The sequence below is a fragment of the Dromiciops gliroides genome, chromosome 4 (assembly GCF_019393635.1).
Source record: "Dromiciops gliroides isolate mDroGli1 chromosome 4, mDroGli1.pri, whole genome shotgun sequence".
NCBI classification, from domain to species: domain Eukaryota; kingdom Metazoa; phylum Chordata; class Mammalia; order Microbiotheria; family Microbiotheriidae; genus Dromiciops; species Dromiciops gliroides.
In genome coordinates, this window is record NC_057864.1 from 351,883,941 (window position 1) to 351,901,274 (window position 17,334).

The following is a 17,334-nucleotide window of genomic DNA, read 5'->3' on the forward strand; positions in this document are numbered from 1 at the left end:
CACTTGACACGTACTAGTTGTGTGACCCTGGGCAAGTCACTTAACCCTCATTGCCCTGCAAAAACCATATAGAAAATAATAGTACTAACATATTTTGTAAGTTTAGGAATGTTTAAGTTGACTTAGGTTTGATTGTGTTAGGACACACATGCCATTCATCTTCTCTGTGCCTCAGTTTCCTCACATGTATAACAGGGACACTATTTTTTGCTTAGAGAAGTCAACTTGAATCCAGTAAGTGATTACTCAACACAAGGACAGTGAGAAATCCAAGCAACTTTCTTAAAGTCTCTTTAACTGAACTCTTCCCCTAGGAAAAATCTTACCCTTGAAAAAAAAATGCTAGCTATATAACATCTCCACTTAAATCCCCATTTCATTTAAAGTAAAGCCCTTTGCACTTTAATTACAATCAGAATCATAATGTCCTGAGCAGAAGTATTTAATGACACAGTTTAAACTTGGTTGGATGATTAGAGTAGCCAGTAAATAAAGTTACTTTTAAAAGTAGATTAAAACCCAGCTGAAGGAGTTGTGCATAATTCATCAGTTTTGCAGACTAGCCAGTGTTTGAAATGGAAATGAGTCATTTACTAGCACATTCCATGAACTGGACCAATAGGCAGCAAATATCAGTAAACTATTCAGCAAACTTAATAGAGCCACCAGGCATCTGTCAGTTCAGAATAATCCATAAAGAGAAACAAAGGATAGAGTGTTGTATTGCAAAACCCAACCTATTTATCAAGAAAAGACAGAGTAATAATTAGGAGAGCCCAAACACCATGCTGTATGATACACATGAATAATGGGAAAGTTAACTATAGTATTTTAAATTGAGGACCCACTTTGGGAAAATCAAAGCCTAATAAGTCTACTCTATCTAGGCTTGAATTATATCAGGAAATAGGGAAATGATGAAATACTTAATTCACAACCCAGGAAGGTGATTTTTCTTCTCTAGGAAGGGGGGAAAAAGTCATATTAGGCTTCTCACTGATAGCAACAACAAGATCAAACCTCGAATTTTGGCACTTTCATATTAACAAAAAAAATGTGTTCTATCAAAAATAAATCTATTAGCAAGTCACTGACTTTTTTTTTAACTAAAAAGATTTTTACATTTCTTATTCATCTTTACTCCGTAAATCTTATGAGCAATGAATATCATTCTAGCCATGTACTGTACCTAGCCACCCACTATGCTACAGGTTATGTGGTCAAATCACTGGCAAATAGTAAGCTATTGATAATGCCAGGCCTAGAGACATCAATTTATTATAGATACAGGTATGAAGCTAATTTTAGAATATTTTTTCAAAAACAGATTTGGAGATAGGGATTCCCAATGTGGTCCTTAAGCTCCTTGTATGTCATTCAATTTAACTCAACAACATTCATGAAGTGCAAGCCCTGTACATAAATAAAAAACAAAGAGACTCACAGTTCTACTAGGGAAAAAAGAAAGGTACACAGAGAAGTATAATGTGGGGAGAGAACACTACCTACTGGAGGGGTGGAAGGTAGGAATTAGGGACAGCTGCATGAAGGAGTTAGCATAGAACTGAGCCTAGAGGGAAAAAAAGGCATTTAAGAGAGAATATGAGGGAATACCTTTGCGGAATGAATGAAGTCAGCAGAGAAAGGGGAATATTGACTGGAGCTGAGCACTGAGGGTTCTAACTTCCAGTCGGGGAAGTTTATATTTTATTTTAGAGGCAATAGAAAACCACTGAAGATTTCTATACAGGGGAATGACACTATCAGACTTATGCTTTACATTGATATGTGGAACATGGACTACAGAGGGTACTGACCAAAAGCAGGCTGAGCAATTCAGATGCCATTGCAATGAATCAGGCTACAAGATGATAAAGTTTTAAACTAGGGTAATTAGTCTATCATTAGAAAAGAGGGATGGGTGCAAGTGATTTTAGACTAGTAAACTTGGTGGGACCTGGTGATGATTGGGGGATAGGGAAGAGTGAAGAATGTCTCCCATTGCACACCCAGTTGATTAGAAAGATGGTAGTGCCTTCAATAGAAATAGGGAAGTTGGGAGGATGGGAGAGCTTCAGAGAAAAGATAGAGAGCTCCATGTTAGACATTTTGAATTTGAGATCCCTCAAATTCCAGTGGCATTTCCAGGCAGAGATGTCTAGCAGACTAGGGATGCGGGACTGGTATACATACAGATCTAGAAGTCACCTAAATACAGATAACTGAATCCACGGAGGCTTTTTCTAGGAATGTGCCCATGAAGAGGGATAAATGCCATTGAATAAAAGCTCTGGGGGATGCTATTATCTTAACTGCGAATTTGGCATAGCACATATTATCTTATATTGCTATTTATTTTATGTCTTTTTTGATGGGCAATGTGGAACAATAGAACATTAGCACAGAAGTGAGAAGAACAGAGCTTTTAGTGTTTTCTTCAAGGTCATCAACTAACCATATGGCCTTGAAGAAAACACTCTCTCTGGGCCTCAGTTTGCTTATCTGTAAAATGAAGCAAATTGGACTGTTGTTTATGCTTGCATAAGCAAAGGTTGAAAAGTCTTTCACTCACAACCCTGTAAAGTTACACATTTTTACCCAACAATTAGGTTCCTTAAAGGCAGGGCCTATGCCTTATACCATATTCATACCATTATTAATTTTTTTTTGGGGGGGGGTGAGGCAATTGGGGTTAAGTGACTTGCCCAGGGTCACACAGCTAGTAAGTATCAAGGGTCTGAGGCCAGATTTGAATTCAGGTCCTCCTGAATAGTAATCAAGGCTAGTCAATTCATATGATTTAGGATCGCAGATTTAGAGCTGGAAGGGCTCTTTGAAGTTATCCTACTTAACCTACTCACTTTATAGGTGAGTAAACTGAAACCCAGGGAAATGAAATGACTCACCCAATGTCACACAGGTATTTAGTGCCAAAGATGAGATTCAAGTTCAGGGCCCCTGACTCTAAATCCATCTGCGCCATGCTCCTTTTTTCCTTCTATTGCATTGCCATTGCCCTATCTCAGACCCATATCATCCCTTTTCTGGATAATTACAATAGAATACTAATTGGTATCCCTGCCTCCAATATCTCCAATCCATTCTTCACATAGCTGCCAAAATAATCTTCCTAAGACATAAGCATAACATAAGCCTGTACATTTCCCTCATCAAAATCCTTCAGGGGCTCCCCATCGCCTCTAGGACAAAATGTAACCCTCTTAGTATAGCTTTTAAGGCAGTGCACAGTCTGATTTTAGCCTACCCTCAGGCTTATTTTACATTACTCCCCTTTACAAAAGGGGAAAATGTTCCACTCCTCACTTCCCAGTCTCTTTAATTTTCTTTTTTGTAAGCTTCCCCTGGTGATTGTGGTGGCGTTAAAAAAAAAAAAAAACCTAGCATCGCTGAAATCCTATGTTGGATACTAGTTGTGTACCTGAATAAATCCTCTTTTAACTCTCAACAAATGAACCTCCCTGAATTTATGATTATTTAAGATATGCAAAATGAGTTTTTCCTCATATATAAAATATCCCTGACCTCACAGGAGTGTTGTGAGAAAGACATTTTATGAACCTTGAAGTGTCCAATGTAAAATAAAGGGGGTGGGATAAGATGACCTCTGAGGTCCCTCCTAGCTCTAAATCTGTTTCTGTTATTAGCAGCAGACACTACATGCCAAAATTCTATGGCTTTTACTGTTAAGAATAGGCATACAAGGGGGCAGCTAGGTGGCACAGTGGATAAAGCACCGGCCCTGGATTCAGGAGGACCTGAGTTCAAATTTGGCTTCAACACTTGACACTTACTAGCTGTGTGACCCTGGGCAAGTCACTTAACCCCCATTGCCCAGAAAAAAAAAAAGAGTAGGCATACAGAGTTGTCACAAACATCCAATGTTGACACCATTATTCCTCTTCTAGTATCAGGAATCTAGTATTAGATTAAACCTTTGCCTTCCTTGGGAAGTTAAAATGTGCCAGCTATAAACTTGCTGCTTTCAGCATTCATTTTCCCATTTAAACTTTTTTTTCTTAACAAGAGTATCTATTATTTATCATATTCTTTGAGAATATAAATCAGTTTCATGGCCAGAAGTAATCTAGATGTGAGTATCTTAATGGCTGAGGGGAAAGGAGTTTTGGTAGATTTATAAATTTACCATTGACTGCTAAGTGACTTGGATGTCAGTGTTATTTAAGTAAATAGGAGTGGGAAAAAAATGGAAAATTCATTTAAATTAATAACATCAGCCACCTGAGCTCTTCCAAATTCTCCTCCAAACAATTTAAAAATAACACCTCAGGGGCAGCTAGGTGGCACAGTGGATGGAGCACCGGCCCTGGAATCAGGAGTACCTGAGTTCAAATTTGGCCTCAGACACTTAACACTTACTAGCTGTGTGACCCTGGGCAAGTCACTTAACCCTAATTGCCTCACCAAAAACAAAACCCCACAACAAACCAAAACTCCTCAAATGGAATACTAGAGTGGCAGAACAAACAAAAGGTTGGGGTGAAATAATTTTCCAGCCCAAGACAACTTAGGAGGTTGGCAGGAAAGGTCAGTCTCACTTCTGGGGGAAGGGGTGAGGTGTGGCAGGGGGAAGGGAAGAGGAGGTAGTCAGGCCTGGAAAGCCATAGCAAGCCAGTAGTAGGCCTTGGGGGTGGCTGTATCAGCTTTGAGAGCTCTGAGCCCAGAGATGGTAAGGGGGTCAGAAAACCGGTCAGACAGAGATTTCAGGGGACACTTTGCTGGCACTGGGTATATTGTATTGTATTACCCATACACAATTTTGGGTCACAGTCCCAGGGTGAAGAGGAATGTTAGTATACTAGTGCATATGATCTCAAGGAAGTGGGAACCCTGGTCACAGTTCCAACATTGAGAAGAGTGCTTGTCATTATTCACAGGAGAGAAGGGGCCTTGATCTCAGAAACACAGCAGAAATGAGTACTAACATTTGTGACTGCAGGAGAGTAGGGGCCGAGGTCACAATTTCAGAGTCATAAGGAACAAAAGCACTTATAGTTGCAGGGGACCAGGGATTCTGGTCACAGTTCCAGGGTAGGGAGGAGTACTTGTGCTTGCTCATGAGCCAGAGCACAGGCCAGGGGAAGAGTGAATATACTTCTCCTTAGATCACACCCTCCTGGAAGAACTAAAAACTTATGGACCCCTCAGAACTAGCTCTGAAAATACAGCATGAAAAACCTGAAAATTGGGAGAGTGACTCACTCCTTAACCTTGGCAACAGAGCCAAACTTTAACATAACATTAAAAGTCAATAAGTAGGCTGGAAAATGAGCAAACAACAACAAAAGAACCTGACCACAGAAAGTTACTATGGTGACAAGGAAGAGCGAAATAAACTCAGGAAAAGAAAAGAAAGTCAAAACTGCTACATCTAAAGCCTCAAAGAAAAATGTGAATTGGTCACAGGCCAAAAAAAAAAAAAGAATTCATGGAAGAGCTCAAAAAGAATTTTAAAAATCAAATAAGAGAAGTCGAGGAAAAATTGGAAAAAGAAATGAGAGTGATGCAAGAAAATTATGAAAAGAGAATCAATAATTTAGTAAAAGAGGCATAAAAAATGAAATAACATCTTAAAAACAGCATTGGCCAAATGGCTAAAGAGGTACAAAAATCCACTGAAAAGAACTTAAAAAGTAGAATTGACCAAATGAAAAAAGATGTACAAAAGAATATAATTTCAATTAGAACTGGGGAAATGAAAGCTAATGACACATCAAGAAACAATAAAACAAAGAGACTCACAGTTCTACTAGGGAAAAATGAAAGGTACACAGAGAAGTATAATATGGGGAGAGAACACTACCTATTGGAAGGGTGGAAGGTAGGAATTACGGACAGCTGCGTGAAGGAGCTAGCATAGAACTGAGTCTAGAGGAAAGAAAAGGCATTTAAGAGGGAATATGAGGGAATACCTTGGCAGAATGGATGAAGTCAGTGGAGAAAGAGAAATATTGACTGGAGCTGAGCACTGAGGGTTCTAACTTCCAGTCAGGGAATATGATTTCAATTAGAACTGGGAAAATGAAAGCTAATGACACATCAAGAAACAATAAAACAAAGTCAAAAGAATAAAAAATAGAAAAATGTGAAATATCTCATTGAAAGAACAACTGAGGGGCAGCTAGGTGGTGCAGTAGATAGAGTGCTGGCCCTGGAGTCAGGAGGACCTGAGTTCAAATCTGGCCACAGACACTTAACACTTACTAGCTGTGTGACCCTGGCAAATCACTTACCCTCAATTGCTTCACCAAAAAAAAAAAAAAAAAAAAAAAAAAAAAAAAAAAGAATTATTGGACTACCTGAAAGCCATGATCAAAAAAAGATAATTTTGATAAACTATCAAGGAAAAAGTTCTGATATCCTAGAACCAGAAGGTAAAATAGAGATTGAAAAGAATCTACCAATCAACTCCTGAAGGAGATCCCAAAATGAAAACTTCCAGGATTATGATAGCCAAATTCCAGAACTCCCAGGTGAAGGAGAAAATACTTCAAGCAGCCAGAAAGAAGAACCTCAAATATTGTGGAGCCACAGTCAAGATCACATGAGATTTAGCAGATTCTAAGTTAAAGGAAAGGAGGGCTTGGAATATAATATTCTGAAAGCCAAAGGAGCTAGGATTATAACCAGGAATAACCTACCCAGAAAAACAGTATAATTCTTCAGAGGAATAAGTTGATATTTAATGAAATAAAGGCATTTCTAATAAAATGAACAAAGCAGAATAGAAAATTTGACTTTCAAAAACAAGACGGAAGAGAAGCATAAAGATGAAAACAGAAAAGAGAAACCATAAGAGATTCAATAAGGTTAAATGGTTGACATTCCTTTATGGGAAGATGATACTTGTAACTCCTAAGTACTTTATCATTATTAGGGCAATTTAAAGGAGTATACACAGACGAGAGGTTTGGGTGTGAGTTGACTATAATGGGATGTTGACTTAAAATAAAATTAACGGTGGAGAAAGAGAGATTCACTGGAAGAAGGAGGAAGGGAGGGGTAAAATGAGAAAAATTATGTTAATGTAGAAGAGGCATAAAAGAAAGAGGTTTTACAGTAAAGGGGAACATGGGAGGGTGAAGAGCAATGCTTAAACCTTACTCTGATCAGAATTGGCTCAAAGAGGGAATAACATACATACTTAGGTATAGAACTCTATCTTGGGGGAATGGGGAATAACACAAGGTGGGGCAGTGATGATAGAAGGGAAGGCAGACTGGGACAGGTGGTAGTCAGAAGTAAAACAGACTTTTGAGGAGGGACAGTGTAAAAGGAGAGGGAGAGGGAGGGAAGAGGGAGAGAGAAAATGGGAGAAAGAGAGAGAGAAAAAGAGAGAAAGAGAGAGAGAAGGAAGAGGAGGAGCATAAATGGGGAAAAATAGGATGAACTCACCTGTAAAATGGAAGCAGATAGTAGGATGAATTAAAAACTAGAATCTGACAATATGTTGTTTACAAGAAACAACCTTGAAGTAGAGAGACACATACAGAGTAAAGGTAAGGGGAACAGAGAATTTATTATGCTCCATCTAAAGTAAAAGATAACAGCTGCCAGATGTAGCCCAGAACTACTTCTATTGGCAGCCAGATGGTCATATAATCTTACCTATTTTAGTTTGAAAATTTAATTGGGAATCTTACAATATGATTTATTAATTTTCAACTCTGCAATTTCCTTTACAAATATTTAAATACAATATTTTTATTTGAAACACAGAAAGTTTTCATCTTAGTATATAAAGGCATAAAAATGAGAATTCAAATGTACTTGATGCTATTGATAGCAAAGATAAATATGAAAAGAAAAGGTTTAGATTTAAAATGATCAAGTAAGAAACATTTCTGCTTTGCACCAAGAGGTTTCCTAATTAACAAGGAGCTATAACTGTAATTTCATTTCCTTTATAACAAGTACTACCTTTAAAAATTTTGGTTCTTCAAACTAAGTGAAACCAGACCAAACCAGACCAAACCAGACCAAACATGCCCTGTTGTGCTATTAGTATCTTTTCTCAAAGATCAGAGGGCAATGATTACTACCAGTGTTTCTCTAATGTTTTCCCCTCTTAGACACAAATAGCTACAATACAGGTTCATAAATATCTTTAATGTATCCAATTTCTTGAGCTTTTAGAAAGCTACAACACCTACAGTCATGGAATCTTAGAGCTGGAATGGATTAGAGAAAGTCTACTCTAGGAATTCTTAAACTAGGGTTTGGGAACCTTAAAAACATTTTTTTTTTGATAAGTGTATTTCAATATAATTGATTTTCTTAGCTTTGCTAGAAGAGTTAAGAAATGTTCCTTCTAAAGCTTTTCCAAAAATCTTGGAAAAAGCCCTTTGGAAAGGTGTGTAATGGGAGAGAAAAAGGCTTTTCTTATAGAAATAGCTTAATGGGGATACCTTAAGACCTTGAAACTTTTGTTTGGTTTAGTTCTTGCTTACCTCCCCGTCCACTTGAAGTAACTGGTACCACCCTTCCCCTTTAAGGATTAAAATATTAATGGAAGGGAGAAGGTTCCTTTGTTTAACTAGGGATAAGGAGAACCATACCACAGGGATGGGATGGGGATTTGGTTATTCAACAAATTATGGAATGTTAACTCAGGTGGAATTTTAATGTATCTTTGTCTTATTCAAAATTCTAATAAATGTTATTGGAAATTGTCTTGGGATAGAGTCATGTAGGAGGGCATGGGGGAACTATCTCATGATTGACACCTCTAATCCAGAAATAGCTTGGATGTAAATTAATGCTACATGAAATAAAGCTGTTTATGGAAGGCTGGAGCCAAAACTCAGAGTAGGGTATTAGGATTAATATTTTTTCTTCAACATTATTCTGAGAAAGGGTCCATAGGTTATACCATACTAAAGGGGTCCATTACACAAAAAAAATTAAGAACCTTTCTCCTAGTTTAGCCATCTCATTCTACCAATAAGGAAACCAGGGCCTAAAAGTTGTTGTTTGGTTTTTTTTTTTAAAGAAAAAAGTCTGAAATGTTACAACTAAATAATGGAAGAACTGAAACCAGACACTAGGTCTCTTCATACTGAGTCCATGCCCTATCTATCTTACCTCTTTAGTGTTTTTTTCCCCCTTTTACTTCTTTCAATTTTAATAATCTCTTGTTTGATTTTCAGGATTTCTATTTTGGTGCTTTATTAGGGATTTTTAATTTGGTATTTTTCCAGGTTTTTTTTTTAAGCTCTGTGAACAATTCATTTATCTGCTTTTCTTCTTTTATTGATATACACATTTAGAGATATAAATTTTCCTCTAAGAACTGCTTTGGCTACATCGAACAAATTTTGGCATGTTGTCTCACTGTTGTCATTGTCTCTAATGAAATTATTAATCATATCTATGATTTGTTCCTTGACCCCCTCATTATTTAGTATTAGATTATCTAGTTTCCAATTAAATTTTAATCTATGCTTGGGATAGCCATCATTTTCTTAAATGGGTAGATTTACTATTTCTGCTAACCACCCTCATCTACCTGAAGTAACTGGTATTACCCTTTTCCTTTAAGGAATACTATATCGGGGCAGCTAGGTGGCACAGTGGATAAAAGCACTGGCCCTGGATTCAGGAGGACCTTTGTTCAAATATGGCCTCAGACACTTGACACTTACTTAGCTGTGTGACCCTGGGCAACTCACTTAACCCTCATAGACTACTGAAAGGAAAGTTAACTGAGTGATAATCAATATCCTTTATGTGGGAAGAAAACCATATGTTCTGAAGTCATCTATGTTAAAATTTAATTTGCACCAAAGTAGCCTATTTAAACATTTTTGATTTGGTGCTTTTAAATGGACAATGTTGATACATTCATGCGGGTACATATATTCTATTATTATAAAAACAAGATCATAGGTATGAGAGTACACATTGCTTTCATATTCTGTTGGGATAGAGTTAACTGGGGAGACTAAAAGAAAATAATTAATCAAATGAATGCTCAAACAACCAAAGATAATCAAATTACTCCCAACAGGAACAATGAGAGGAGGGTTCCTTAGGTCTTCGGTCAAGGCCTCCTTAGAGCTTGTTTGTAGACTTATTAACCAACACTCCTCATCTTTTTCATAGGCATGATTGCTTCCCCTTCTAGAGTGAGGGGAAAGAGCAACCAGAAAAGCTCTATTCAAGTTTGGAGGTTTTCATATGCTTGTGAACTGATCCTGACTTGTAGGTTCAGCTGTAGACTAGATAGTCTCAAGGGAACCTTCCACCACACAAGCTGCTCCAAGATTGATGCCCATCTACCGGTAAGAATGTTTTCATTGTGTAATACATTCTGGCATGCAGCTTAAATCCAAGACAAAATGTTCTAGATCCCCTGAGAAGTACTTAATAGATACAGAACCCTTTCTGTCAAGCAAAACAATGACAATATGATGTTTCTTTGTAAATATAGAAATAATGCCTCTGACCTAATGTTCACAGGGCACATACTTAAAATTGGTTTTGTCACAGTGCTTGGAAAACAATGACCTCTATTTCCTGGTTTTAATTGTAACCAATGGCAAATATTTGTGAGATGGCTAAGCAGAATAGCAAAGCTAATCAGCCTGCACAAGGTTAGAGTACAAAACCCCAAACTACATCTGAATAAAGAATTAATCAGCTCCAGAGTCAAATAATAATTCATCCTCCTATTAATGTGACTTCAGAAATTAAGAGTTTTACCTCTTCAAATTCAGCAGTGCCCAAGGTATTCCAGAGGGAGTATGAAATGCAGGAAGTAATTTTTCTCCAAGTTCCACTGCTTTCCTTCGAAATATCTGAAAAGTTAAATAGTTCAATAAACTACAAGTCAAAGTATAACAAAATATACCATGTTATGGGGTCTTATTTAAAATCTAAAAAAGGGAAATAGAAATGCATCTAGATATTCTTTGTGGTCCTCCACAAAAAGTCCTACTCTGATGCTTGCTTCATCAAAGTACAGTGAAAACTCTGGTTTGTTGCTGGCTGTGTCAGTGGATCCTAAGTCCTACAAAACTAGAACTGTGAAAGTCTGTATGTTTGTAATCCAAGCAATACTCTAAAAACCCTAGTTTAATTTGAAGAGGCTCATCATTCAAGGGTTGTCCACCAAGTGGCAATTTTTTTTGCCAGCCACAGCAACTCAAGAAGCCTCTTTACTAGACAGGGCACAGACTTGTAAACTACATGATAGACGGAGCACCATGAGGTATGAAATCCTAGATCCTGGAAGACTTATAGAATGGATCCCATTCCTGTGGAATCTAGCTCACGTTTTATAAGTGGGAATTAAAAGGAAGATGGAAATTCTGCCAGAGCCCTACCTGTTGGTAAAGTAATAAGTAAACACATTAACAGCTGTCTGAGAACTTTTTGTGGTGTTGAAGAAATAAAAATAAAGCAAATGTACATCAATTAAGGAATAGAAAAATAAATTTTGGTACATAAATACTGTTATGGACCTGGGTACCTCATTTGAATGCCCCTGGTAACCCAGAAGTTTTGTGGGGTAAATCAAAAGACCTTCTCCTTGAGAAACTAAACTAAAGGACAGACATACCTAACCAGTCTCCCCCATCCCTGGGGGAGATAAGATTGGGTGTGGCTGCTGCCTTTGTGGCATGAGAAGCAGAGAGATGGCTTGAGAGATCCAAAGCCACCCCTCACCCAATCTCCCCCAGCCACCACCAGTGGGGGATGGTCCTCCCCCAATAGAGGAACTATCCACAGTCAGATGATCGCCTCATGGGACCACCACCATCGGTCCTCTATAAAAGTATCTGCCTGTCTCCTCTTGAGGAGATTGATATCTCAAAGCCATGCCTCTGTGCCATGCCTTCTCTCCATGAGAAGTCCAAGAATTTCTCTCTTGGTTTCCTTTCCCTAGCCCCTAAATAAACTATTATTTTATTCTAATTGGATTTGTGTGCAAGAGGGTGTAATTCTTTAAAAAGGGATTCCTAAGAACCCCTTTCCCAACCCCCCATCTATTTCCCCATAACAAATACTATAGAATATACTGCATTACAAAAGGATGAATAAGATTACAGAGAAACAGAGGGAAAACTTAAAAGGACTGATACAAAGAGAAATAAGAAGGATCAGGAAAATAATACTCATTACTACTACTACAAAGTAAATAAAAAGAAAAAAACAGTAACAAAACTTAATACTGTCATCACAAAGATCAAGCCTAGATTCAAATAAAAAAAATGTGAAATGGCATCTTTTTTCTTTACAAAGGTGGGATCTATGACTGATGTGCTGGTTAGGTTTGTAAAACTGCTTTGTCCCACCCTTCCTCCCTAGCCCCAAGCTCTTTTTCATTCTTTCTTACAAGGGATGGCTGCCTATCTGGGAAAGGAAGGGAAAAGGGATATATTTGGAAATGAAGGTAATATAAAGAGTCAATTAATAAAATTTTAAAACAAAAATTAGAACTACAACTGCCTGATTGATCTTGATTTACAACTTCAGTCTCCTTCGACCTGGACAACTTCCTGAATGTTCTGTTGGTGATTTACTGACTATAGTTGCTGGCAACTGAATAGGGGGAAGCTAAGGAGGAGAAAGGCTGGTTTAGGAAGGAGGACCTATTGTAATGAGAAGCTTTGATTATGTCACCCTTACTCCCAGACCACCCTCAGCCTTAGGCAATCTAGACAAAGGATCTAGCCTCCTTCCCCCTCCTTCCCCCAAGAACAAGATGGACCAGAATTCACCTAGATTATTCTAGATTAAATTATTTTTACTCTTTAATCAGAACTAAGATTCCCCAGTTGGGTGGGGTTTGAACAAGATTGAGGAGAATGCTGAAATCCAATCTCATTATCAGCTCTATTTTTCAGAGGCTGATTTGATGTAGTAGAGAATGAGGAAATAGGAAGGGAAAAAAACCCACTGGATTTTGTCAATATTGACAATTGGTTATTTAATAATAAATTCTCTCAGTATGTATGTATACTTTGATCCAACACGGCTCCCTTTCACCTTCAACATTTCATGAGTCTCCAATTCTAGAAGGGAGAAGTATCTGGAAAAAATCTATTGCCTCCATATCTCCCAGGAATCAAGGTCAAGAAACTTGTCCAATAACTAGTTTACTTACCTTTTGATTCTCTAGCTCAAATTAAAGTTCAAGTATTTTTAAAACCAGCTAAAATATGAGCACAAATAGACATAAATTCAGATTTACACATGACTTCTAAAAAGCCCCCCTCCCGATTTCCTTCATCCTTGAAAGTCATCTCCCTAGGAATCTGTAATGCTGTATCACCATTAGAGAGGAGATCCATTTCGTTTTACATATTCAACTATCAGCTACTGCTAGCTGTACTCCTAATTTAGTATCCTTTCTGAGTTCCACTTTAATTCAAATAAACATCTATTAAATGACTACTAGATGTAAAGTGCTAGGTTCCATCCTCAAAAAGTTAATCTAATAGAGCCTATAATCAAAATCGTCTTAAATTTCCACCAGCCTTTTTTTTAACATCTCCACTTGGCTACTGACTGCTACCATGATTTTTATCCTCAACATCTTTCACACATGCTGCTTTCTTTCCCCTGATACTGCCACCACCACCTTGTTGTGGGCACTCATTCCCTCTTGACTGTACTATTGTAATAGCTTACTGATTGTCTTCCTGTCACAAGTCTCTCCCTATTCTAGTTCATCCTCTACCCAGCTGCCAAAGTGATCTGACTAGCTCACTTACCTACTCAAACTCGAGTAGCTCCCTCTTACTTCTAATATCAAATATAAAATCCTCTGTTTGACATTTGTAAGAAGCTAAAGTTAGCCTCGGGTGCCCCTAATGGGTTGCCCCTCTCCCAGTGTGACTGCTCTCCCTGAAACAGCCTCGTGCACCACGCCTGCTCAGCTGGGGGTTTCTGGGCGCCCAGCTCGGGGGCTTTGTGCCCCTGCCGGCCTTGGACACCTGACCAAGGCGCCAGTGAATTAGCTTGGTGCGTGTTGGCCTGGCCCTCAGTTTCTGAGAGAGAAGGTTAATAAAAAGAGAGACAGAGGAGACGAGAAAGCACAAGTGGCGAGCTAGGCAGAGCAGAGGCAAACCAGTCCCAATGAAGGTGGCTGCAGGGGCCAGACACACTCACAGGCAAGAGAGACAAGCGAGGAGATTTCACATTGGCAGGAGAGAAAGTGGAGAGTCCCTTGGGGTCAAGTTCACAGGTTGTATTTTGCTTTCCTTTGTCCTTATCTTTAAGTTTATTCTTATAAATAAACCCTGTTTTTGTAATTAAATTGAAAGAGGCCTTTTCTTATCAGTCTGGGAGAAGCAGTTGGGGGATTTCTTAAGCGGCCCTTAGGCCCTTACAGACTGGCTTAGGCAGCTAATAGCCTATAGCCCCACAGCCAGCTAGCCAGCTAGTTAGCTAAGTTTTTTACACATTCAAAGCCCTTTATAATCTACCTTTCCAGTATTCTTACACCTGACAACCCACTGTGTATTCTGTGATCCAATGACACTGGCCTCCTCCTTGCTGTTCTTTGAACAAGATACTTCATCTCCTGACCCAGGACATTTTTACTGGCAATATTCCATACCTGGGATGCTCTCTCTATTCATCTATCTCCTTGGCTTCCTTCGAGTCCCAACTAAAACCCCCATTCTACAGGAAGTCCTTTCCAATCCTCCTTAAATCTACTGCCATCCCTCCATTGAGGTAACATAATTGATGATTTCCAATTTATCATACCTTGTTTGTACATAGTTATTTACATGTTGTCTCCCCTTTTAGACCAAACTCCTTGAAAGCAGGGATTATCTTTTGTCTTTCTCAGTATGACTAGTGCTTAAGTACAATCCCTGACACAAATTAGGCACTTAACAAATATTTAGTGACTATCTTCCACTCCATAACTTTCCCCATTAACTTCACTGACCCAGTCAATAACTCTCCCATTCTCTTAATCAGGCTTGAAATCTCTGACTAATTCTAATTCTTCTCCATCATTTCCTATTTCCAATCATTTACCAAAGAGCTGCTCATTTTTCCTTGGAAATAACTGTGGTATTGCTTTATTTCCTTTGAAATTCCACTGTCACTACTTCCGCTCAAGTATCCCATACCCACACCAAGTTCAATCTGGTCTTTCTCTAACTGGTTTTACGTCTATCAGGCTGAAATGCCTTAGCTCCTCTTTGACCTATTCAAAAAACTTTGACTACTACTTAGCACCATTTCTAACCTCTGCCTCTTAAAAGACCTTGATTTCTCCAAAGCTCAGTTCAAGTGCCACATCCTAGAGGAGTCCTTTCATGCTTCTCAAAGATGCAGGTAAAATACCATCACCTCCTCCTCCATTATCTTGTATTGATTCCCCCCCTGCCCCCTTATTTTGTTCAAGAAAAAAAAAGCCATTTTATAAACATATGAAGTGACTACAATGGCAACTGTCTTGTCTGTCTTGTGTCTACTCTGGCAGGAGCTTTCCAGTCAACCATCTGCCAGACTTTTTCAAACCACCAGTTGAGTTTGAGGTTGGGTCTCTCATTAGGAACCCAAGTTAAGTCAAGGAATTAGCTTTCCTTTTGGGTCAGTACAATACCCCATTGGTCCACCTAAATATAGCAGAATGCTGCTTATTGACTATGTAATCCAAACTCTGTTCTGCTATTCAGTTACAAATCACCATCATTATCACAATCACTAACAGTTATATAATGCTTACTATGTGCCAAGCACTGTGCTAGTGGCTTAATAAATATAATCTCATTTAATCCTCACAGCAACCCTGGGAGGTATGTGTTATAATGACCCCCATTTTACAGATAAGAACACTGAGGCAATCAGAGGTTAAATGACCAGTCCAGGGTCACATAGCTAGGGTCTGACACCAGATTTTGACTCAAATCTTCCTGATTCCAAGCCTGGCACTCTATCTACTGCCGGATATACATCACCAACTACCATTTCCTGAGAAAGCAGAAGTTTCTGAAAGCAAAAATTTGCCTTAATATATTAATACCTTTTCTTTTTAGTCTGTTTCCTCACCTTATTTGGCATCCACCTTATGAACCTTCTGGTAGGTGACACTCTACTCTAGCAAACTCTGGATGAGAATTCCCCACCAGCTTACATGCATAAAGTCATTCCCACCTGCAGAATAGAAATTCCTTGAAGACAGGGGCTGGCTCCCTTCATCTTTCTATCCACAACTCTGTGTTCCCCACAGGTGAGCACTTAATAAATGACTACCTATTCTGGGAGAACTAATGGTAACTTAGCCTATTCAATTTAACAATTGACTAAATACTGCTTTGTAGTACCCATTTTCTCCCCTAACTTTAGAATTCTATGCCTTCATAAACTCAGAGTACTTAATCAGTTGCTAAACTGCATGGTACTGAGATCCCTGCTGATTCATCTAGCAAGTCATAAATGGTTGCTTCACATTTTTATCCAAAGGTATTGTATCAGTTGTGCTGTCCAGTGCAGAATGAGCTTTTTCACCCTGGCATTACCCACCCCATCACAATCATAGCACTGTCATCTTACATTGAATAGTTGTTCAATAAATGTGTATTGAATGTATTTCCCATTGGTTTAGGCTTCTTATTTACAGTGGTCAATACTTCTCGTGTCTCCATTGTGTAGTCTGTTACAATACCTCTGGATGAAAATGTTAAGCAACCGCTTATGGCTTACTAGATCAATCAACAGATGTGAAGCTGACCCAATTTCAGTTCCTAATTTTGGGTTTGGAAGTTAACATGATATAGTATATAGAGGGCACCCAGGGAGGTCTTTTGTTTTCTTATTTGTATTCCCAGCACTTAACCAGGCATATAGTAGGCACTCATTACTACTAACAGTCAGAAAGACTCAATTTATATCCTGGTTTTGACACATATCAACTGTGTCCTCAAAGGCTTATCACTTAACCTCTCATTGAATCAAAAAGTTGTTAATCTGCATTGGCAAAGGGAATTTCTGTACCTTGAATTCTCTACATTGATGAAATTACAGGTATAGAGCAACAAAAAAGTTAAATTTAACACTGCTTCAAGATAGCAATATTGTCCCTATTCTGGCAAAGTGAACAGAGATGATTTCCCATAGGGAACAACCTAAATTCTCTAAGAGATGAACATTTTTCAACCTAAAATGGAAACTACCTAATGTACTTCCAAATTATTCTACTATAATTAGTGCTATTAAGGTAATCAGGGAGAAGAGAAATATACCATAAATGTGCATCAAGAATAATAGAACCGAGGCTAACGCACATGCCATAATGTACAGAAGTGCAAAGTTTGAATTACAAAT

The 17,334-nt window shown here is 38.4% G+C and overlaps 1 protein-coding gene across 2 annotated transcripts in view; it reads right to left on the reverse strand.

Annotated features, from left to right (window-relative positions):
* MAN1A1 (mannosidase alpha class 1A member 1) overlaps positions 1-17,334 on the reverse strand; it is a 177,860-nt gene that overhangs the window by 64,215 nt on the left and 96,311 nt on the right. For both annotated transcript variants that reach the window (XM_044001208.1, XM_044001209.1), the window contains one exon: positions 10,744-10,838. In XM_044001208.1, the coding sequence (XP_043857143.1) occupies positions 10,744-10,838 (95 nt within the window). The remainder of the gene's footprint in view (positions 1-10,743; positions 10,839-17,334) is intronic.